Raw genomic sequence first — 24108 nt, 5'->3', positions numbered from 1 at the left:
TTTCTGTTAGGCAGATAATGTCTGGTTTGTCAGTAGCAACCTGTATGGAAAGATCTGAAAGGTTTGAGCGAAGGCCCCGGATATTTGAGGTCCACACTTTTAATGAAGAGGTAGGGGAGGAGGCTTTGGGTGCAGGAGGTGGAGGGGGCGGGGGAGGGTAGGACGAGGGAAGAGGGGGGGAGGTAAGGAGGGTTGCTGAAGGAGTGTGGGGTATTGCAGAATAGCGAGGGGAGGGGGCCGAATGAGGAGGAGAAAAGGCTCTGTGGTGCTGGGAGAGAGGGGGGACAAGAGACAAGGAAGAAGGCAGTTGAGGATTTGAGGAGGTGGAGTGAAGAGATGGAGGTGAGAGGGCAGTGGAGGGAGGCAGGTTGGAGGATGAGAGGGGGGGCAACTTAGAGAAGGAAGAGTGAGGGGGATGAAAGGTGGGAGAAAGGTGAGGGGGAATTTTTGAAAGAGGTGAGAGGGAGGCTTGGAGGGGAGAAGAGTGGGATGGTTGCTTTGAGAGTGAGAGTGAGGGGTGAGGGGGGGTGAGTTGGCACTGAAGTTGGAAAAAGAATGGTTGATGGAAAGCGAGCATCCATGGCAAACTGTGGTTTTAAAAGTTTTAGGTCAGAGATGCGATTTAACACAATTCTTGATGGATGCAATGAAGGCGAATTCAGAGCATGGAGAGAAGAAGCGCTGTAATAGTTGGATTTTTTAGGCAAGGAATGAAGGAGAGGTCGAAATGAGAGCAGTCTGTTAAAATAGCAGAAGAGTAGTGCATTGTGAAACAGTAAAGAGTACCACATGTGTGAGAGAGGAAGATGAAGCATTATAAGATCGTTTTTGTTGTTAATATTAATGTATGAGAGAGTTCAACAGATTAGGTCATGGAAGTGTAAAAAAAAAAAAAATCGAGGAAGACGAGGAGGAAGTTAAGAGGAAGAAGAAGTAGCAGAATCGGGAGAAGGTGAGCGTGTTGTTGTTGTTGTTGTTGTTGGGTATTTTTTTATTTTTTTTTTTGAGATAAGAAAGAGATTAGTTGGGAGAATGGGGGATGTTTGGAAAATGGGGAGGATGAAAATTGAAGGTGATGGGGAGGATAGAAATTGAAGGTAATGGGGAGAAAAAAACAAACAAAAAAAACGATCGAACACCGAGTGGAACCGGTAGGCCTCAAGCCTAGGACTAGGCCTCAAACACCAGGTAAGAACGTCGACATAAATACTCACAAAATAGCACGATTTTTGAAACAAAACCGAACTAGGAACACACATTAACATGTAGGTGAGAAAATTAAACAGTTAAAACGGGACAAATAACAACCGGAACTTAACTTTGAGAAAGTCAGCAGGGAGCCCCGAAGGAGACCTCTTGCCGCTCAAAACCGGAACCGGAAGTCTCTCAAAATTGACACTTTAATCGCAAAAAAACGATTTTGACCTTTTTGTGACCTTGACCTTGACCTTTGATCCGATCGCTCCCAAAATCTAATCGATTTGTCCTCTCATGATGTCAAACAAGTCCACAAAATTTCATGACAATCTGCTAAGTGGTTTTTGCGTAATGTTGTCCACGACGCTGCCCAATGAAAAATGCTTTGTGGTGACCCCCTTGACCTTTGACCCCCAACCGCTACGTAAGGTAATTACGCCACACTTTCATGTGGCATAGCCGAGAATGTAGAATTGAGTAATGAACATTTTGGTGTTGGTTTTATCTCGTTCGGATAAAAATTGACCGCGTTATGACGAAAAAAACGATTCTGACCTTTTCGTGACCGTGACCTTGAGCTTTAATCCGATTGCTCCCAAAAGCTTCGCCTGGCGTCCTTGAGTAACTGCACATCATCTCTGAAAATTTCATGCAAATTGGTCTAGCAGTTTTTGCGCAATGTTGTCCGCACACATATTTACCAAGAAATAAATACACAGGGGTCAATACAATACCTTCGTCAAACGAAGTTTGCGAAGGTAATAAAAATAATAATAATAATAATAATAATAATAATAATAATAATGATAATAAAAACCAATGTCACCCCCAGGGTGACCAGTATCTTGCCAAAATGTGAACATGAGTGACTTATTTATTCGATTAAAGTTACTCAAAAAAATAAGAGTTTCGTCGACCTTGATGCTTGACCTTTTTGTGACCATGACCTTTATATTTTCGTACGGTTAATGGTATCTCTCCAGGACCGTTGTACATGAAATAAAGAGATTTTGATGAGAACTGAGGAAATAAAATTTTAATGAAAAATCCGTTTTTTTGTCATGAAGTCATCAAATGACGTCATAGTGTCAAACTTTTGACAGATCTGGAAAGCACTTATCAAGCGCTTTCATATGAGGTATTACCTGATATGGTATCTAAGATTTCAAAATTTGACCTTGGGGTCAAAAACTTTCGACCTCCAGCGCTAACCATGAATGTCAAGGCTGATCGCCACCAAAAATTAATCAGCTGAGCGCCAGACCATGAACTATATTCCCATGAAGTTTGAAGACGATCCGATCAAAACTCAAAAAATAAGGGTTTCGTTGACTCCCCTGATTTGCGACAAAGTGACCTTGACCTTTGACCTTGAAAATTTTATGCGCTGAAAGGGACCTCTATAGGACTCTGATATGCGAAGTTGCAAAAATTTCCAATGATAACTGTGCTCTGCAGAGTTATCGATACGTGATTACAGACAAACAAACAAACAAACAAAAAAAAACAAACAAACAAAAAAAAACATACAAGCTGACTTACATATCTTGCAAAAACTTCGTTTTGGCAAGATAATAATAATGATGAGAAAGCATCTAAAAAGGCAAAACTCATCCACATCATTTTTGTACTCAAACTAAGATTGATGAAAACGACAGTTAAAAAAAAAATTTGTACATATTATTAATTTGTGTTCTCCACAATCTCATAAGAAAGGTTTGTTGAAGATTTGATGAAAAAAGTTCAATTGGTAAAAATGTTATGGGCTGAACATACACACTGAATCTCAATAGGAAACAAGGATTTTGATTAAAACATTGAGGGTTGTTGGACAACTTCACCGATGACATCAACCTTTCAATCCTTTATTCCCCATTGGGAGTAGAATGAGATGTCAAGTTTCAAATTTTTCCTGATCAGTGGTTTCAGAGATACAATGTTTAAATTTTTGCATTTAATCCTAGATTGCTGCCATACTACATGACCTATGACATCACAATTATCATTAAAATATTCCCAATGGGGGGGGGGAGGGGGTTCACTCATTACCTGAAAATGTCAATTGGACAAATGGCAGGTGAGAAAAAGATATTTTAAAAACTAACAGCAAAAAGGCTAAAAAAGGGTTGAAGAATAACAATAATAACTGGAAGGGCATTCAGTAGAGTGCATACTTTCGCCATGTAATGCCTGATCCATGATAACATATCGGGCTCAATACATTTTTGAAATGCCATGCTATGCATCATTTTTGGCCACATCTCTCAATGGTGAAGAATCACTTGAAAATGATCAGGTCCAGATCCGGATTCAGATCATCACCAAAATTGAATAAATTCTTCCTTATCACAACCCCAACATGTCCAAGTTTTGGTCGAATCCGTCCACTGCTTTTTGAGATATTATGAAATATATAGTTTTTGGCCCGATCCTCAATGGTAAACAATCACTTAAAAATTCCAGTAGCCTGGTCCGGATCTTCGCCAAAATCTAATCAGTTCGTCCATGTCACACACCGAACCTGTCCACCAAATTTCATCGGAATAAGTCCACAACTTTTTGAGATATTCTGCACACAAACAGAGAAAGAAACAAACAAGAGAAAGATGTCGTGCAGAGCACGATGCTTGCAAAATCCACCACCTCTCCAAAAGTTGCCATGGATACATCAAATTGTCCATTTCATTAAGATTAAAATTGACAATCTTAATCAAAGCTCAGGTCAATTGGATGAAAATGATTATTCTTCAGATCGAAAATGATGATTTTAGAAGTTTGACCTTGAGTTGACCTTTGACCTTAAAAGCAGCTAGTTTCCACATTCAGTGATGCAATTGCTGCTTAATTTTCAGGTTAATCAGATGAAAATTGATGATTTTTCAGATGAAATTTGATTTTAGAACTTTGACCTTGAGTTGACCTTTGACCTTTTGCCCTCAAATAGTTGCTTTCCCAATTCAGTGATGGAGGATGCAAATCCTGTTCAACTTTCAAGTCAATTGGATGAAAAATGACGATTTTAGAAACTTGACCTCAAGATGACCTTTGACCTCAAAATCAATAGGCTTCTCAGTTGTGGCTACCTCTACAACTTGGTGAAGTTTCGTGAAGATCGGATTTAAATTGTTACCTGCAGTCAATTGACAGACAGAATAACAAAATCGATTGACCAATAACAAACAGACAGAATAAGAAAGACAGACAGACAGGGGTGAAAACATAACCTCCTTGTACCTTTGGTGGTGGAGGTGAAAGTAATAACAAAAAATATTTTTACAATATTATCAATTTTCTTCTCCATATTCTCATAATAAGGCTTTGTTGAAAATTTGGCACGACATGGCATGTGAGGTGGAATTCCAGTTTTTGGTCCAAAAAGTACACGACGAGGGCTGGTGACGAGGTCAAACAATTATAAATGGAATTTCTTTATGACGTACATGATTGCCAACACCTCTTTCTCAATCTGCGCATAATTTTTCTCAGCAGCACTGAGGGTTCTGGAGGCATATGCCATCAGTCTTGCGGATCCATCTTCTGATTTGTGACTTAATACTGCCCCCAATCCCTGGGAAGTAGCATCTACACTTAACATCGGTGGTTTCTTTGGGTCATAATGTAGCAAAACTTTATCACCCGTGAGAACGTTTTTTTACATACACAAACACCTCCTCACACTTTTCAGACCACGCCCACATTGTGTGCTGGTTAAATTGGTCATAGAGGGGGGTGCAGTTTGGAAGACAAGTTTTGGACAAACTTTCCACAATTTTCCATAATGCTGAAGCATTCGCAAAAATGACTGTAGTTCTGAAACATTTTCAGGTCTGGGGGCCTTCTGAATAAGCCTCCACTTTGCTTTGCAAGGGGCAGATTCCATCTGCACTCAACAAATGACCTAAATGCTCAAATTCAACTTAATTTTTTTTGCAATTTTCCCCATTTAGACAGACATTGTGTTTGTTAAGCCTACCAAACACTTTCTCAAGAACTCTAATATGTTCTTCTACCTTCTTGATAGCTCCTATGATATCATCAATGTAACAAAGTACATAATCTAAATCCGCCACCATGGTAGCCTGAAACTGTGATGGTGCAGTTTTCACACCAAAGCACAAACGTTTAGTTGCCGAAAAGCCTTTCTGCGTGTTCAACACCATCGACTTCGTGGAATCTTCATCCAGAAATAACTGGTTTAATGCACCGGTTAAATCTAACTTTGAGAATAATTTGGGTTGTGTGCCATTCTGTGAAACTTTGGCAAACCGATCCTGTATGTTGGGAATTTTGTACCCCCGAGGAGAAGAAATTTTTTTTATGTCAAAATTCGCAATTTTTTAAGTTCGTGACCTTGTGACGAAAATGAAAAATCGAGCTCCGTGGGGCTATGCAGGTGCCATTGGGCTAACCAAATACCGAAAACCCTGTCAGATTCGACAAACCCCTGAGGAGAAGATGCAAATTGAAATCGGTTACCCCCTAAAAACGTTTTTTTGGGCGTGGCTCTGCCCATAATAGGCACACCATGCCCATTTTCAGGAAAACACAACTAGATCATGATATAAACCTCCCACCAAAATTTTATCAGGATTGGATCAAAACCCACGGAGCTATGCTCGGGACAGACAGACAGACAGACAGACAGACAGACAGACAGACAGACAGACAGACAGACAGACAGACAGACAGACAACAATAACGAATATGGTGGTCACTTATTTTTTTCGTGAAAATATTTTTTCATGAACCAATAATGAGTTCACTCACAAGGAACTTTGATGCTGGAGGACGCCATAAGGCCCAACAAAGCCTATGCTATAAGTATCAATTTGCAGTTGTTTTGGTTCACGAAAAAAATAAGTGACACTATATTCATTATTGTTGTCTGTCTGTCTGTCTGTCTGTGTCTGTCCCGTGCATAGCTCCGTGGGTTTTCATCTGATCCTGACAAAATTTTGGTGGGAGGTTTATATCATGATCTAGTTGTGTTTTCCTGAAAATGGGCATGGTGCGCCTATTATGGGTGGAGCCACGCCCAAAAAACATGTGTTTTTAGGGGGTAGCCGATTTCAATTTGCATGTTCTCCGAGGGGGTTCGTTGAATCTGGCAGGTGTTTCGGTATTTGGTTAGCCCAATGGCACCTGCATAGCCCCACGGAGCTCGATTTTTCATTTTCGTCCCAAGGTCAAGGCCACAAGGTCACAAACTTAGAAAATTGCGAATTGTGTTTTTAGGGGGTAGCCGATTTCAATTTGCATCTTCTCCTAGGGGGTTTGTCGAATCTGGCAGGGGTTTCGGTAATTGGTATCAAACGACAGAGGTAACGAGAAACTATTTTGTCAAATTAAAATCTTCTTAATAATCCCTATGAAACCCATTATGCATTATATCCGTCCGATGCTTCCTTATAGGCCATTTGACCAATCGGTCATTTTGCACTTTATGACCCTGTAACCTTAAGGTGAAAATGCGAAAAAGGGCTCAGACGATCTATAGAGAGCAACTAGTATTATCATCATGTCAAGTTAGAACTCAATCGGCCGAGACGTCTTGGAGATAAAAAAAATAAAAATTGTTGACAGACGGACGGACGGACAGAGAGACAGACAAACAGACGAACGGACCTGAGGACATCGAACGGTTTTATTAGGTCAGCTCGCTGACCTAAAAACGATTTATATTCCTAATATATTCAAAAGATCGTCCCACAAAGCAATTTAGATAATATGCACAAAAGAGCTCATTCATAATCATGACCCTGTGATTACCATCGGCAGTGTTTAGTTGTGTGTGTCAGGGAGGAACACCTCCATTGTTCTGACTGACAGTTTTTCTCACTACCATAGTTGATTTTGCTTCCTCTTCTACTCCAAATCGAATTATCGATGAATGTAGCAAAGAAAAATGGGGGATTTAGTCAATTTGACTTGTACTCTATGCCTCGTGTTGGCTTAATGGTTAGGGTGGTGTGCTTGGAATCCTAGGATCCTTAGTTCAAATCTCATTCGGCTGTTGAATTAATACAAGGTGGGGTTGACTCTGCCTGTCATCCTTCCGAGGTCAGCAAAAATGAGTGCCAGCTTGCTGGTATACTGTGTCGAAGTGGCGACCCGCCCAGGATTGCGCCCAATAGCCAAGGAGACTGCTTCGGCAGCACCGACGCTCTGCACAGAGGATGGTCCCGATGGATGGATAGATGGACATGTACTCTACATCAACTTGTACACCAAAAATATGGTATTTCACCTGCGACTGTACCATCATTTTGAAATTACCCTGTGCATCAGCAAGCCCCCAATATGATCTTCCCATCGGTGTTAAGAAGCATGAAGATTTGGTTGGAACACACATCGATGAACCTTCGGCCTTTTGCGGGCGTTCATTGTCATAAGTTTTTGCAATACTGACAGCAACATATCAACTTTTTGGACCAGTTGATCAGGAAGTTCTCCAACTGTTTCATTGTGTAGAAGCACACCCCTTTGTCGCAGGTACGCCTACAATTACTTTCGGCTTCTTTACAAGCTTTTAAAAAATCGTTTCATTCCACAATCCTTATCCAGAAGGCATGAATATGTTCAGGCTACCCTGATTTACTTCGTTATAAGGGGTTTCTGCACATGCACGCTGAGCAATCCGAGGAGGATTACATCATTTAGAAAGTCACAAATTGAAGCCAGATTAAGCAACCGAATAACAAATGGTACCAACAGACATTTTTTATTATACAATTTAAAACATTACACATTTTAGTGAAAAATTTTAACTTCAGTTGCTAAAACCCAACCACCCCCCCCCCTCTCCCCCATAAGCATCATTTTATCGGCATTATATTGCACATCTTACAAGTCTCTGTGTCCTCAATACTTTTTGTGAGATGTGCGCTTTTATCAATATACAGCTCTTCAGCAAGCCTCCATTATATCTGTAAAATCACTTACTTTTGGGTGTTGCTGCAGCCATTGCCTGTGCTCCCATTCTTCGCCGTGCAAATTGCCGGCTAGAAATAGAAGCAAAATACATTCAATAACAACACTGTATTACCAGCCAAAGCTCAGGGAAGATTTAAATACCATACTGCAGTTACAAAATGAAAAAGCATCATCTACTGCTGGGATGCCACATCTATTGACAATATATACCAAAATCAAACATGGTCTTCACATTCACTGCTTCCAAAAGCACAAACAGGTATGGTGGTGGCTGTGTGGTAAGGAAACTAGACTGGCATCACAAAGGTTGTCGGTTCAAATCCAACTGATGGAAGTCAAGCTGTTTGGGATTTGAATTCCAAGCTTCATGAAACTAAACTGGTTACAATGTAATTAGCATGTTGCTATTGGATTGGCAAAAATAGTCAGCTCATAAATAACCTTCAAAGAGGTAATAATTTGCCTTCTCCTTACAGTGTGGTCTACAGTGTTTTCAGAAAGTATTCACACCCCCATTACATTTGTCACATTTTGTTGTGTTACAGTCTGAATTTAAAATGGATTAAATCTTCATTTTTTTTATCACCAATCCACACAAAATACCCCATAATGACAAAGTGAAAAAATGTTTTTAGAATTTTTTTACAAATTAATTAAAAATGAAAAGCTGAAATATCATGCATCAATAAAGTATTCAACCCCCTGAGTCAATACCTTGTAGAAGCCCCTTTGGCAGCGATTACAGCTTCGAGTCTTCTTGGACGTGTCTATCAGCTTTACACATCTGGATTTGGGGATTTTCTCCCATTCTTCCTTGCAGATTTGTTCAAGCTCTGTCAAGTTGGATGTGGAGCATCGGTGAACAGCAATCTTCAAGTCTTTCCACAGATTCTCAATGGCATTCAAGTCTGGGCTTTGGCTGTGCCACTCAAGGACTTTCACGTTCTTGTTCTGAAGCCATTCCAGTGTTGCTTTGACTGTATGTTTGGGGTCATTGTCTTGTTGGAATGTAAATCTTCGCCGCAGTCTTAGGTCTTCTATACTCTGAAGCAGGCTCTCCTCAAGGATTTGCCTGTATTTTCCTCTTTTCCTTGTTTCCTCTATCCTTACAAGTCTCCCAGTCCCCACTGCTGAAAAGCATCCCCATAGCATGATGCTGCCACCACCATGCTTCACGGTAAAGATGGTGTTAGATGGGTGATGTGGTGTGCTCGGTTTCCACCAGACGCAGAGATTTGCAATCAGACCAAAGAGTTCGATTTTAGTCTCTGAGAGCAAGAGGCAAAATATTCTGTGGTCTGATGAGTCTTTCTCATGCCTTTTTGCAAACTTCTGTCTGGCCACTCACCCATAAAGCCTAGATTTGTGAAGTGCTGCAGAGACTGTTGGCCTTCCAGCAAGTTCTCCCATCTTAGCCAAGGAACTCTGTGGTTCTATCAGAATGGTCATTGGGTGCTTGGTCACCTCCCTGACCAAGGTCCTTCTTGCCCGGGTGCTCAGTTTGGTCAGATGGTCAACTCTAGGAAGAGTCTGGTTAGTTCCATATTCTTTCCATTTTCTAATGATGGAAGTCACTGTGCTCCTTGGAACTTTCAACACTCTTGAAATTATTTTATACCCTTCCTCAGATCTATGCCTCCTCACAATTCTATCTTGGAGTTCTACAGACAGTTTCTTGGACTTCATGGTAAAGTTTCTGCTCTGACATGCACTATCAACTGTGGGACATTATTTAGAAAGGTGTGTTTCTTTCAAAATCATGTCCAATAAATTGAATTTTCCAAAGATGGACTCCAATCAAGTTGTAGAGACATCTCAAGGATGATCAAAGGAAATTGGATGCGCCTGAGCTCAATTTGGAGTGTCAGAGCAAAGGAGTTGAATACTTATCAACACAAGATATTTCAGCTTTTCATTTTTAATTAATTTGTAAAAAATTCTGAAAACATGTTTTCACTTTGTCAATTTGGGGTATTTTGTGCAGATCAGTGACAAAAAAAATTCAAGTTTAATCAATTTTAAATTCAGGCTGTAACACAACAAAGTGTGAAAAAAGTCAAGGGGTGTGAATACTTTCTGAAGGCACTATATATGCGAGACCAATCTACACTGGGGTTGACCCTTCATGGCTGCAGGGCTCCTTAGGATGGGATCTAAAATGGTGATGTCAACATATGAAAAGGCAGTACTGGCTAAAATCTTCCTTACTGAAAAGTAAAGTATGTTGCAAAGGGGAACATGACCACAGCAATATTCTATTTCACACTAGCAAAAAGCCAATCCTAATGGTGTTTCTGGTTTTCAGAATTCTTGTATTATCTATCTATAATTCCAGCAATCTGTGTGTGTGTGTGTGTGTGTGTGTGTGTGTGTGTGTGTGTGTGTGTGTGTGTGTGTGTGTGTGTGTGTGTGTGTGTGTGTGTGTGTGTGTCTGTATGCGACCACCGTTTCTCGACGACCGCCGGTCAGATCTGATTGAAACTTGCCAGGAATATTGCTGGGGCCGCGCGGATGTGCCTTTTCGAGGTTTGATATTAATCGGATGAGCGGTTCCCAAGTTACGGCCATTTATCTGTCGAGCAATTACAGGACACGGTGCTATGACATCAAGAATGACGTCACAATTAATGTTAATTTTTTTTGCACGATTGACGTCACAATTCTTCTTCTTCTTCGTTTGGTATGACGTCACAATCGACGCTGGGGACCTTAGTATGTGCCTTTTCAAGGTTTGATATTAATCAGACAAGCGATTCCCAAGTTACGGCCATTTATCTGTCAACCAATGACAAGACATGGTGCTATGACGTCACAATTAATGTTTATTTATTTTTGCACAATTGACGTCACAATTCTTCTTCTTCTTCGTTTTGTATGACGTCACAATTGACGCTGGGGACCTGAGTATGTGCCTTTTCAAAGTTTGATATCGTTCTTCATCCGTTTCAGCTGTTTCCCAAGGTTTGAAAGCTGTTTTTTTTTCCCAAGGTTTGAATGAATTGTTCAAATTATTAATTAATCCCAAGGTTTGGGGGGGCTGGAGAGAGGGGGGCATCACAATTCGAGAGAGGAGGGGGCGAGAGAGGGGGCGGGAGAGGGGGGTGAGAGTGGGGGCGAGAGAGAGGAGCGAGAGAGAGGGGCGAGAGAGAGGGGAGGAGAGAGAGAGGAGGAGAGAGGAGGGGCGAGACTAGGGGGAGAGAGGGGATGAGAGAGGAGGGGAGAGAAGGGGGGGGGCGTCACAATTCTTCTTCTTCGTTTGATATGACGTTACAATTGACGCTGGGGACCTGAGTATGTTTCCCAGGTGTTTCCCAAGTTATGGCAATTTATGATACGGTTGGTCCGATCTAATTGAAATAATGCCCCAATCCAGTCGTCGTTTACGAGAGTGAAGGAACGAAGCTGCACCTAAGGGCCCGCACTAGTTACTTATAATACCAGTTTCCACCAGGTGGCACAATCCAATGCAATTTATTTTTAAAAACCTGTACCATGCGAAATTTAGTGTTGGTGCTGCCAAAACAGTTTCTTGGCAAGGGTTGTACTGGGTGATTTCCCATTGCCTTCCCAGTGGTGTTTGTCAGTGCTCTGTCCTTTTAAATGCTGAGCATTAAGCAAGGAAGCAGCACATACCATTTTTACCTCCACCACTGAAGGTGAAGGAGGTTATGTTTTCACCTCTCTCTCTGTCTGTCTGTCTGTCTGTCTGTCTGTCTGTCTGTAGGATATCTCAAAAAGTTGTGGACGGATCCAGATAAAATGTGGTGGGCTGGTTGGGTGTGTGACAAGGATGAACTGATTCGATTTCGGTGAAGATCCGGATCCGGATCAGACTACTAGAATTTTTGAAGTTATTCTTCACCATTGAGAGATTGGGCCAAAAACTATATATAGCACGATATCTCAAAAAGTTGTGAACGGATTCAGACAAAACTTGGTGGACACGCTGGGTGTCTGACAAAGAGAATTGATTCAATATTGGTGAAGATCTGAATCCGGATCTGGATACGAGAATTATTTAATTTTCAAAGTGATTCTTCATTATTGAGATAGAGGACCATAAACGACATGTGGTATGATTTTTAAAAAATGTATTGGGCCTGATATGTTCTCGTGGATCAGGCATGACGTGGCAGAGGTATGCGTTGTACCGAGTGCCCTTCTAGTTAAAGTCTTTGGTCGGACTTGACCGGGGCTCGAACTGCCGACCACACAGCCTCAGAGCAGATGCTCTTTTACACCACCAAGTCTGGTAATACACATTTAGAAAGAGAGAAATGGGTCTCACCACTTTGCTTTCACCCATGGAATCACCGTTCATGATCAGTCTAATTTCAATCTCTCCTTCAGTAATTTTTACGATTAAATAACAGCCCCTATACTTTATGTTTTACCACCTTCAATAAAACACGTTTATAATCTGTCAATCACAAATCCATTGCTCCCCGTCAGACCCGTATTGGAGTGTATGCATGTTACAGATTGTCATTTGACTTGACATGCGTTATAAAAAGTGTGTGTGTGTGTGTGTGTGTGTGTGTGTGTGTGTGTGTGTGTGTGTGTGTGTGTGTGTGTGTGTGTGTGTGTGTGTGTGTGTGTGTGTGTGTGTGTCAAACACAAACACACGACGGTGGATACTTCGAGACCTGAGAGGGATCCGTTCCACCTTCAGAAACTCGCATATGGAGCTAAAAATCAAAAAGAAAGGCTGAATGTGCACATGAAAAAGCTGAATGTCTAAATTCGGTGTTTGCATCTAAATATTGTGTCTGAAACCCAATGATATCTGCACCCACCTTACCCAGTCACACCCAGCTGTCCCCGGACTCTGCGTCCTTTTCTTCTGACTAAGTGGAGAGCCTTGTGTCAAACTTTCACTCAGACTCTGCAACTGGTTCTAAAAACTTACTCGGATTCCAAAAACCTGCTCCTCCACTCGTGCTCACCCTCTCTCTGTTCTATTCACCCTCTCATTTGCTCAAGATCATCTGCCATCTACTTGGAAATCAGCAAATATTACTGCCCTGCATATCAAAGGTGCAAAATCAGATCCCTGCAACAACAGACCAATCAGCCTTCTCCCAATCATCAGCAAGGTTATGAAATCCATCATCGCTTCAGACATTAAATCCTTCCTCTTCTCCAATGGCTTGATTTCCAAACATCAATTTGGTTTCAGACCAGGTCACTCTAACCTGGATATGCTGCTTCTGCTCTCCCAACAATGAATGGAGGTACTTAATGTCAGACATGAAATCAGAGCCGTATCGCGAGACGTATCGCGTGCTTTTGACACGGTCTGGCACCCTGCCATGCTCACCAAACTCTCTTCCTATGGTATCCAAGGCAATCTCCACTCATGGCTCGCAGACTTCCTCTCCTGTCGCAGCCAACATGTGGCCCTAAATGGAGTTCTCTCAGCCCCCTCTTCCTCTCTGCCTGTCCAGGCTGGAGTTCCTCAAGGTAGTGTTCTGGGCCTTGTGCTTTTTCTGGTTTTCAATGATCTCTCTGACTCTCTGCTAAATCCTCTATCTTTTTGCTGATGACTCCACCCTCTGCCGTACCATCTGTCATCCCTCAGACCGGCAAGCTGCAGCTTCTTCATTCTCTGCATTTCTGAATAAAATCACAAACTGATCGAACATGTGAAACATGTCTTTCAATCCTGACAAATCTCACACTCTCACTGTCTCTCCAAAAGGACCGTCTGGAACCCCTCCCCCCCCCCACCCCAATCTATTTTCTCAACAATCCTCTTCAATAATTCCTTTCATTCAAGCTTCTGGGTCTCACTATCTACCATGATCTTTTCTGGGAAAGCGACATTTCCTACCTTGCCTCCAAAGCCATTTGCCGACTGGGAAACCTCCATCGTGAAAAGTCCTTCCTCGGCCCACCAGAGCTCCTGACCACATACAAAACTTTTATCTGCAGCCTGATGGAGTACTGCTCTCCCCTCTGGGTTGGTGCTCCTGCCTCTCACCTTTCTTGGCTTTACGCTGTGGAAACCAAGGCATTTCGGATTATTGGTATATCCTGTGGTGAGGCTGGGTCTTTGGTCTTCTCACTGTCTCATAGCAGACAGGTTGGTGGTCTTTCTGTCTTTTACCATCTCCTCTCTGGTCCCAACCACCCCCCCCCCTTCAACCGTCCCTCCCCCGCTCTGTCTGCAATATGTCCCTCCCATATTTCCGCAGGGCACTCAAAGTCCACCAACAACCCCTTTCTGGTAAAACTACTAAGACCAAAATCACTGCTCACCTTCACTCTTTCATTCTTCTTTTTCCTGCCTTTGGAATAAACTCCCACACTCTCTTCAATTCAATTCTTCCCTCCAGGCCTTCAAAACAGCTGTTCACTACCACCTTTAATCTTCCCCCATCCAAAACCACGATCTTTTCTACCCCCATTAATCCACCCCAACCCCACCTCCTTCAAATTCCCTGCTTTCCTTCTTGAAAGTTCCTGTAGTGTCAATATTGTATACCCCGTGTTCCCGCCCCTCTCCCTTTCACAGATCTCCTGATGTCTCTGTTCCCTACTGTTTTGTCCTTCCCTCTCCCATCCCTCTTGGCTCCTCCCCCCCCCCTCGTGTGCTGCGTGTTAGCTCTCATATGAGCCTCGACAACATATACAAAAAAAAACCTTTGGTACATCATGGGTGATGAAAGTTGTGGTCAAGTTTCATATATGTTTAAATACATACATATATATATATATATATATATATATATATATATATATATATATATATATATATATATATATATATATATATATATATATATATATATATATATATATATACATACATGGATACAAACAAACACGACATAATAGTGACCGAAACTTTTCGTGCTGCACTCTTCAGGGTAAAAATCGCAGCAAGTGAAGAAGGAAGTGAAGGCGTGTGCTTTATACGCAGGTCTCAATAAGGTAGACGCTGATTGGTTCAACCATGACGTCACAGTTAATCCGAACGCCTATTGGTCGGCTCATCATCTTTACCTCGAGCTCCCATTGGCTGGAGCAGAGTTTGCCGATGATTCACGTTTGCAACCACATCCTGGAGAGAGGGGGGAAGGGTTTCCCCAAAGGTCCATTCACTATTTGTTAAGGTACTTCCCTTGATCTTTCCATGCTGAAAGACACAGAGATCGTACAAATTCCTTTTGACGACATAATATTGGATCGGTGGTAAGGATGAAGGTTCCTTCCAACGTACGTCAATGAAACGAGCTCTGACCTTGGATCAATATCCTGAACGTCTCTGCATTGTACTGGTCTGCACAGATAGGGTTGGCAACCTGGTGCTGTGCAATGGCAGATGAAGCAGGTACAGTGGCCGGTGGTTGCTGGATATTTCTACATGCTCGCACTGATTGTGTTCTAACCCTCACAACCTTTCTTCGAATCGCCAAGGGAACGTGTTGTTTGATCCGATCAGCCAATCTTAGTGTTGTGCGGCCCACGTACCGAGCTTCACATCGGCACTTAAACTCATAAATAACATTGCTGGTTTGTGAGGTGGGTAGCACATCCTTGTTGACTGACATCAGCAAACGGTGAGAGGTAAAGATCACTCGGAGTTGCACAGCCAGAAACGTGTTAGACACAATATGTTTGATTTGTACTTCAAACCTTCGTGATGATTGCCCTTTCCAGGGCATCCTGATATTGACTGGACATTTGTCCGGACCAATCTTCCGATGATCTCTTGTCGTGTTTAGAAACTTGTGTTTGTATCTCTTAACTCTTTGCCCAGGATAACCATTCTCACAGAGTATATTCATGATTTTGTCAATTTCAGCAGGAAGATTACAAGGTGAACAAATCCTGTGTGCTCTGTTAACCAGGATATTGATCAAGGCAATTTTGTTTCTCGTGGAGCTGAAGAAGTGTATGTCATGTTTGTTTGTATCCATATTAAAGTTCTGTAGTACCAAACATGTGTATATATATCCATATATATATATATATATATATATATATATATATATATATATATATATATATATATATATATATATATATATATATATATATCTAATTATCAGAAACAAAGCATTTTCACAGAAAAGCTTGATCTAAAAAGAAGCTTGATATTTAACAGATTGTAGACAAGTTAATTACATGAATAGAGGCAGAAAAAAAAATCATAAATACAAACAAAAATACCAATAATTGCTGCTTACTTGAGGCTCTCTTGAGAGCTCGAAGAGGAGCGGTCGGAATGGGGCAGCAGTGAAACTCCATTCGCTGGACCACGAGCGTTTTGCAAAGCCTTTTGGTGGGATTGTTCCAAACTCGTGTAGAGAGCTCGTGCCACACTGGGCAATTGGTTGTGTAGACTCCAGTAGCACCTGTTTAAGTATATTCAAAGCAAATCACTGCATGGTAGCATGAAATTAACTGACACACTCAACCTGATTCTAGATTTTCAAAAATAGCCATAATTCTCATTTTCACCACTTTGGCCACCCCCAAATTAATCACAATACTCGAATAAACCCTCCACATGCCAGACAAATAAACCACAATCTGCTATGTGACAGTAAAAGGCCCAGAGACTCAGCTTTATCACATGAGATTCCAATGATTCTGAGGGCCATAGTTTCCATGGCATATAAACATGTGGAAAATGTGAGGCAGAGGTGCCAGCTCAAAGGGGAGAGCAGTACTCCATCGAGCCGTGAGCAAAGGCTGAGTGAGCTGAAAAAGTTTCAGATGAGCCAAGGAAAGACATTGCATGATGGAGGATGCCAAGGCAATGGCGAGCTTTAGAGGCAAACTTGGATATATGGTTTGCCCAAGAAGAATGGTGAGGCCCAAGCAATGGAGTGGCTGAACTTCAGTAGATTTACTGACGAAGTAAATGGGAGGGTTCACCAAATGGTCCTTTTGGAAAGACAGGGTGAGTGTGCTGAATTTATCGAGGTTGAAAAACATATTCAGAGTTTTGGAGAAGCTCCAGATTATTTCAAAGTCTGCAGAGAGGTAAGAGGCTGCTGGTGATCAGACCTATCTGAAGCATGAGAGATGATAGGGCAGAGAGTGAAATCATCAGCAGAGAGATAATGTCGATTTTTCAGAGGATTGGAAAGATCATCGATGAAGACGAGGAACAAAACTGGGCCCAAGACACTGCATTATAATCGGAGATCCCTTGCAAGTAACTATGCCACAGGAAGAGGCTATTAGGCCAATCAAAGCATGCACTATTATTTCCAACTAATGGTTGTTTGTCAATGCTCGATCCTTTTTAAATGCGGAGCGTCAAGCAAGAAAGCAGCATGTACCATTTTTGAAGTCTTTGGTATGACTTGGCCAGGGTTTTAACCACTGACCTACCAGACTCAGAGTGGGTGCTCTACTCATTACACCACTGAAGCTGGTGGAATTTCAGCCTTAACAGGAGGAGTATATGAGAGGATCCCGTTGAGAGCCACCTTCTGACTATGATGGTGAAGGAATTCTATAAGCTACGAGAGGAGATGATCTTGGATGACATAGGTAGATAGTTTGGAGAGCAAGGTGGAGTACCAGACTGTATCGAAAGCTCGATACAAGTCTCGAGAAATGGCCTCGATTTCATGTCTGACATTGAGGGCCTACAATCTACATCATACATTGTTGGGCGAGTAGAAGCAGCATATCCAGGGTGGAGCGACTATGTCTGAATCTGAATAGATAAATTTTTTTTGCATGTATATTTGTGGCTCGTGGAAGAGCTAGTACACTGAACGGATCAGTATGCAACAGACAAAAACAGGACACAAAAACATGCATGCATGGGGTGGACAAGCTGGACACAGAAGGAAACTCCAAGCTGAAAAAAAATGGAAAATTGGAAGGAGGAGGGATTTGGGTGGGGTTAATGAGGGGAGAAAAGATTATGGTTTTCAATTGGTGACGATATGAGATGGTGGTGAATAACTGTCTTGAAGACCTGGAGGGAAGAAAGAGATTGAAGAAGATGTGGAAGTTGATTCCACAAGGGGGGGGGGGAGAAGAACAAATGATTTGAGGTGAACGGTGATCCTGGATTTAGGTAGTTTCACCAGAAGAGGGTTGATTGTGGACCATGTGAGCCCTGCAGAAACCTGGGGGTGGGGGAACAAAGCATGGAAAAAGCACAGGGTGCAAGACCAGAAAGGAGGTGGTAGAAGACAGAGACCACTGACCTGTCTGCAGTGGCCAAGTGATAGACCCATTACACACAGTTTTGACATGGGAGATTCAAATAATCTTGAAGGCCTTGGTTTCCATGGCATCAAGCTGAGCAAGATGTGAGGCAGGGGAGCCAGCTCAGAGGGGAGAGCAGTACTCCATCAAGCTACAGATGAAGGCCTTGTTGGTGGATAAGAGTTCAGGTGTGTGAAGGAAGGACTTTGTGCGACGGAGGATGTCCAGTCGGCGGCTAGCTTTGGAGGCCAACTTTGAAATGTGGTTTGCCCAAGAAAAATCCTGGCTGATATGGAGACCCAGAAGTTTGAGTGACTGAACTTCCTCAAGCGGATTGGTAATAAAGTAGATAGGAGGGTTTGCTAGTCCGTCCTTTCGGAGAGAGATAGTGAGAGTGTGAGATTTGTCAGGATTGAAAGACATAGTCAAGGTATTTGACCAGTTTGTGATTTATTTCAGGGTCTGAAGGATGAGTGATGTCATGGCAGAGGGTGGAGTCATCAACAAATAGAGGATTTTCCAGAGAGTCAGAGATCATTGATGAAGATCAGGAATAGGACTGAGCCCAGAAAACTGCCTTGGGGCATTCCAGCCTTGACAGGGAGAGTAGATAAAGGATTCCATTGAGTGCACAATGTTGGCTTTGAGAGTAGAGGAAGTCATTCAGCCCTGTGTCGATTTGGCTTTGCATGCCAGAGGCAGACAGTTTGGAGAGTAAGGCAGGATGCCATACTGTATCAAATGCACAATATATGTCCAGAGAGATGGCCCTGATCTCATGTCTGACATTGAGGGCCTCCATCCATTGTTGGATGAGTAGAAGCAGCATCTCCACGATTAAGTGACCTGGTCTGAAACTAAATTGGTGATCTGAGATGAAGTTGTGGGAGAAAAGTAAGGATTTCATATCAACTGCAATGATGGATCCCATGACCTTGCTGATGTTTGGAAGCAAGCCAATATGTCTATGGGTAATGGGATCAGGTTTTGCTCCTTTTTTTATGCAGTATTGCAGTGATGTTTGTCGATTTCCAAGCAGATGGAATATGACCTAAAGCAAATGATAGAGTGAAAAGGGCAGAGAGAGGATGAACAAGAGCATCAGAGCATATTTTAGGACATGTGAGCTGATGCCGTCTGGTCCAGTAGCAGATTTGAGGGTTGAAAGAACCTTCTCCACCTTCTCACGTGTAAAATATACAGAGTCCAGGAGCAGTTGGGTATGACAGGGAAGGATGAGTACCGTAAAATTGGGAGTATTAGCCGCAACTGTTTCCCTCAACTTTGACCTCTGTGGCTAAAATAACGATGCAGCTTGTTTATGGATTTTTCCGATGTTGCGGGTTTTCCCAATGACGCGTTCAGGCCAAATCAAGTTGTTGTCGTCAGTCTCCAGTCTATGTTTAGATTCATATTAGGTTTCAAAACTGGTTTTGACTCTACGTGAATTCAAAACTCACTGTAAAAGTGTGCTAGTGATAACTGTTTACAGTTTTTTCCTCCAAATTTACACACACGAAACATTCAGTTAATCGCCCTTGCGCAGACAACTTCCATCATGCCGAAAACACGACGCAATGCTTATGATGCGGCTTTCAAATTGAAGGCGATCGAACTGGCTATTGAAAAGGGAAACCGAGCTGCTGCCTATGAACTTGGAGTGAATGATTCCATGATCAGACGTTGGAGAAAGCAGAGGGGCGAACTTTCTCGCTGCAAAAAGTCAACAAAGGCTTTCAGAGGTAGGAAATGCCGATGGCCCGAATTGAAAGACGAACTTGCAGACTGGGTTAACACACAGAGAGTGGATGGTCGGGGTGTTTCTACTGTTCAGATTAGACTCAAAGCAAGATTGATCGCTGCAGAAAAGAAAATAGAAGAATTTCAGGGCGGGCAGTCATGGTGTTTTAGATTTATGAAACGCAAAGGTCTTTCTGTCAGAGCACGAATGACTCTCTGTCAACAACTCCCTCCTGACTTTGAAGAAAAAAAAAAAAATCGCAAACTTTCGGAACTCAGGAGAAAATAGCAGAGAACTTCATTGCTCCCCAGGACATAATTAATATGGATGAGGTCCCTCTGACCTTTGACCTACCTCTCAATCGGACTGTAAACAAAAAAAGTGAATCGTCCATCTGTTTAAAAACAACTGGTTACGAGAAAACCAATTTTACTTGCGTGACCTGGTGAACTGCATGGCATCTGGAGAAAAACTTCCACCAATGGTCATATTTAAATGAGTTACGTTGCCAAAGGAGAAGTTTCCAAAAGGAATCGTTATTAAAGTGAACAAGAAAGGGTGGATGAATGAAACGCTAATGAAGACGTGGCTCACTGAGTGCTACGGCAAGCGACTGGGAGGGCTCTTCCACCGAAACAAGGCCATGTTGGTTTTTGGACAGCATGAAGGCCCACATTACTGATACCGTAAAAGAAGCAATCAGATCGACTAACTCCATCCCAGCAGTACGACCAAATATCTTCAACCTCTTGATATCAGTGTTAATCGTGCTTTCAAAGTAGCACTGCGTGTCGAACGGGAAACATGGATGACCAGTAGCGAAAAATCTTTCACCAAAACTGGACGTATGCGACGAGCAAGCTTCGCTGAGGTCTGCCAATGGATTTTGACAGCGTGGGGAAAAGTAAAACAATCTACGATCGTCAACAGCTTTTGCAAATCTGAACTCTTGTATGTAGCAGACGACAGAGAAGCCACCAGCTCCAACCAGTAAGACTCGGATTCATCCGACAGTGAAAAAGAGGCCGGGGTCAGCGATGCAGCCATAGCAGAAGAAGCTGTGCTTCTGTTGTTCAACTCCAACACTGAAGACGAAGCTTTCAGTGGCTTCAGTGGAAATAATGACGACGACGAATAAATGCGACTACCGGTATTCTTTGATTGTGTGTATTATTGTCTATCTTTGGTGTAGCTGTATTTTTATTTTTGTGTTGCTTTGTCACTGAATTTGTGATTGAATTTGTGCTTTGCGCATGTCAGACTAGTTTCTGTGGCTGTCGAGTTTCTCACTTTTTGTGGCTAATTTTCGAACGTTTTTGCGCTTGGTTTTTTTTGTGCAACATTTGCGGCTTATAAACCAGTGCGGCTTGTGTGTGTTTAAATTCCAGATTTTTTTTTTAATTTAGGGGATGCGGCTTATATAACGAAGCGCTCAATGGTCCGAATGTTACGTTACTGAGAGTAAGGGGTTGGGGACACAAATTTGGAAGCAAACACAGAATTGAGGCATTCAGCCTTCTCACGAGCGGAGTGGGCTGTGGTGCCATTTGAAGAGAGGGGAGGGATGGAAGGAAAGCATACTACAAAGACACACATAAGCAAGATGCCACCAGGTTTTAGAGGAGGAAGAGAAGTTTGAAAGTCCATTCTTGAGGTTGGACAGATGTTTTATGGCTCTCCTGAGCGTGGACACACATTTGTTGCGGACTTTTTGGAATGTACTGAGATTTCCTTTGGTCAGATTTGCCTTCCAGGAAGAGAAGGCAAGTTGTTTCAGAGCAACTGCCTCACCACAGGATTCAGTGTACCATGAGCAGGATGCATCTATGCATGAGAGAGAGAGAGAGAGAGGTTTCTGTGGAAGAATTCCCAGGTGGAGTTAACATCAGGGGCAGTAGATATGGGAGACTAGTCTTGAAGAGAGATGGCTGCTTGCAGTGCCTGTCAATCTGCCCGATTAAAGTACCAGACTCACCAGTGTTGAGGCATTGATTGTCTGCAATTTGACCATTAGAGAAAAGGAAGGATTCCATGTCAACTGTGATGATAGATGCCATTAATTCACTTATAATTGGAAGCAAGCGAATAGGCTTGTAGTTAGAAGGACCTGTATTTAAGCCAGATTTATTATCTTGCCAAAACGAAATTTTTGCAAGATCTGTTACTTGGTAAGTTTTTTTTGTTTGTTTGTCTGTAATCATTGGATTTTTCACCTTTATATCACTCTGTGGAGCACAATTCTCATCGGAAACTCTTGTGGGTACACATATCGTAGTATTATTACAATACCCTTCAGCACACATAAAGGTCAAGGTCAAGGTCAAAGGTCAAGGTCACTTTGCAGTAAATCATGGAGGTCGATGAAACCCTTATTTTTTGAGTAATTTTAATCAAATCATCTCCAAACTTTATGGGAATGTAGTATATGGTCTGGCGCTCAGCTGATTAGTTTTTGGTGGCGATTGGCCTTGACCTTCATGGTTAGCGCCAAAGGTCAAACATATTTGACCCCAAGGTCAAATTTTCAAGTTTTAGGATCCATATCGTGTAGTACCTCAAATTGAACACCTCGATGAGTGCTTTCTAGATATGTCAAGCTTGAGACATTATGATGTCATTTGGTGACGTTATGAAGCAAACGCATATTTTTCATGGTTACTCTGTAGAACTATTCTCATCAGAATCTCTCGTTGGCAGATATTCCTCAAGGAGTCGCTCCTGGTGGATAGCAGCTCTGTTCACCTCAGTGTGACTTTAAAGAAGTCACATGTGGTCACCTTTTGGCAAGATGGTTTTTGTGCTTGTTTTTTGTTGGCTGTTCTCCAACTAGACAGAAGATGACCTGGAGAAAATTATATTGTGAACAGAGCAGAAAGAGGATCTGCAAGAGCTGCAGAACAGTTGTTTTTTTTTAAGATACATGCACTGATGCTGTCTGGACTTGCAACAAAATTGAAGTTGAGGGCTGTCAGAAATTTCACCTTCTCAAATCAAGGAGCAATTGGGTAGGGTACGTACACTGAGCAAGGGTTTGGGCATGGGAGATTTGGAAGCAAACACAGAATTGAGGCATTTAGCTATCTGACGAGCACAGCTGGCTGTGGTGTAATTTGAAGAATCTACACCAAACAGAGTTGAAAACCTGGTTTCCACCAGGTCTTCTAGAAAGGAGATAGTTTTGAAAGTTCAACCTTGAGGTTGACTGGCTATTGTTTCCTGGCTCTCCTGAGAGTGGAAACCCAGAACCATTTGAAGACAAAAAAAGGGGGGACAGAAAATCCACGAATTGACTGGCGCTGAGCCAAGGATTAGCCAAGGAAGTGGAGTTGTTTGGATATCGGGCTGTTCCAATCCTACTTTTAACTATGGTTTCTAATGCCGTTCCAGTTCAAATTAGATTCACTGCCATCTCTTGTGAAAAGGTGTGGGGAGGGGGAGGGGGAGGCCCACACGTAACTGCCCTGTTCAGCAGCTATCCTTAAACCACAAAATTTGAATATATGAACCACGTTATCAGCTCATATTATTATTTTCGAAGACATCTACCTGGTTTCCAATGCTACTTTTTAATCAAGTGAGATTACCTGTCAAAGAGGCAACTTCAAATTTATACGTTCATAGCGAGATAAGAAACTGATTTTCCAGCAATCGTTTTTGAGTAACATACAAAGATGCAATAAATATATTTGTGCCTCGAGGTCCCACTCCTCACAAGGCTATGAAATCCTTAGTAAGTGGGCTGTGGGACACGCCCGAACCCCACCAAGGGGAAAACCCCAACTGATGCAGTCGCCACCCCCCCATGGGCAAGAAGGGCTCAAACAGACTCCACCATGCAGCCCGCACAAGCTATCTGCTGAGCATGCATGGTCGGAGTGGGGGCCGCCTCTGGGTTATCACTCCCTACGTTCAGAACAATCAAGTGATCGAGCGAGGGGGCTCTCCCAGGCAGTATAATCAGGCAAGCAGTAAGTTCAGTGATCAAACTTCACCCCTTTAAAGACAGGCGGCAGTCAGCTGACTCCCTTGGCAGATCCCCAAGAGTTCCTCTC

At 42.4% G+C, this 24108-nt stretch overlaps 1 protein-coding gene across 10 annotated transcripts in view; it reads right to left on the bottom strand.

The window, feature by feature from the left end:
• Positions 1-24108, bottom strand: part of LOC147031767 (CLIP-associating protein 2-like) — a 222723-nt gene that overhangs the window by 158349 nt on the left and 40266 nt on the right. For all 10 annotated transcript variants that reach the window (XM_085867107.1, XM_085867049.1, XM_085867058.1 and 7 more), the window contains exons 10-11: positions 16326-16493; positions 8140-8198 (exon numbers count right to left, since the gene is read on the bottom strand). In XM_085867107.1, coding sequence (XP_085723233.1) covers positions 8140-8198; positions 16326-16493 — 227 coding nt within the window. The remainder of the gene's footprint in view (positions 1-8139; positions 8199-16325; positions 16494-24108) is intronic.

Source organism: Eptatretus burgeri, chromosome 2 (genome assembly GCF_056783735.1).
Source record: "Eptatretus burgeri isolate ZD-2024b chromosome 2, Ebu_testis_v1, whole genome shotgun sequence".
NCBI lineage: Eukaryota > Metazoa > Chordata > Myxini > Myxiniformes > Myxinidae > Eptatretus > Eptatretus burgeri.
The sequence above is the reverse complement of the archived record's forward strand: the minus strand, read 5'-3'. Positions and strand labels throughout refer to the sequence as shown.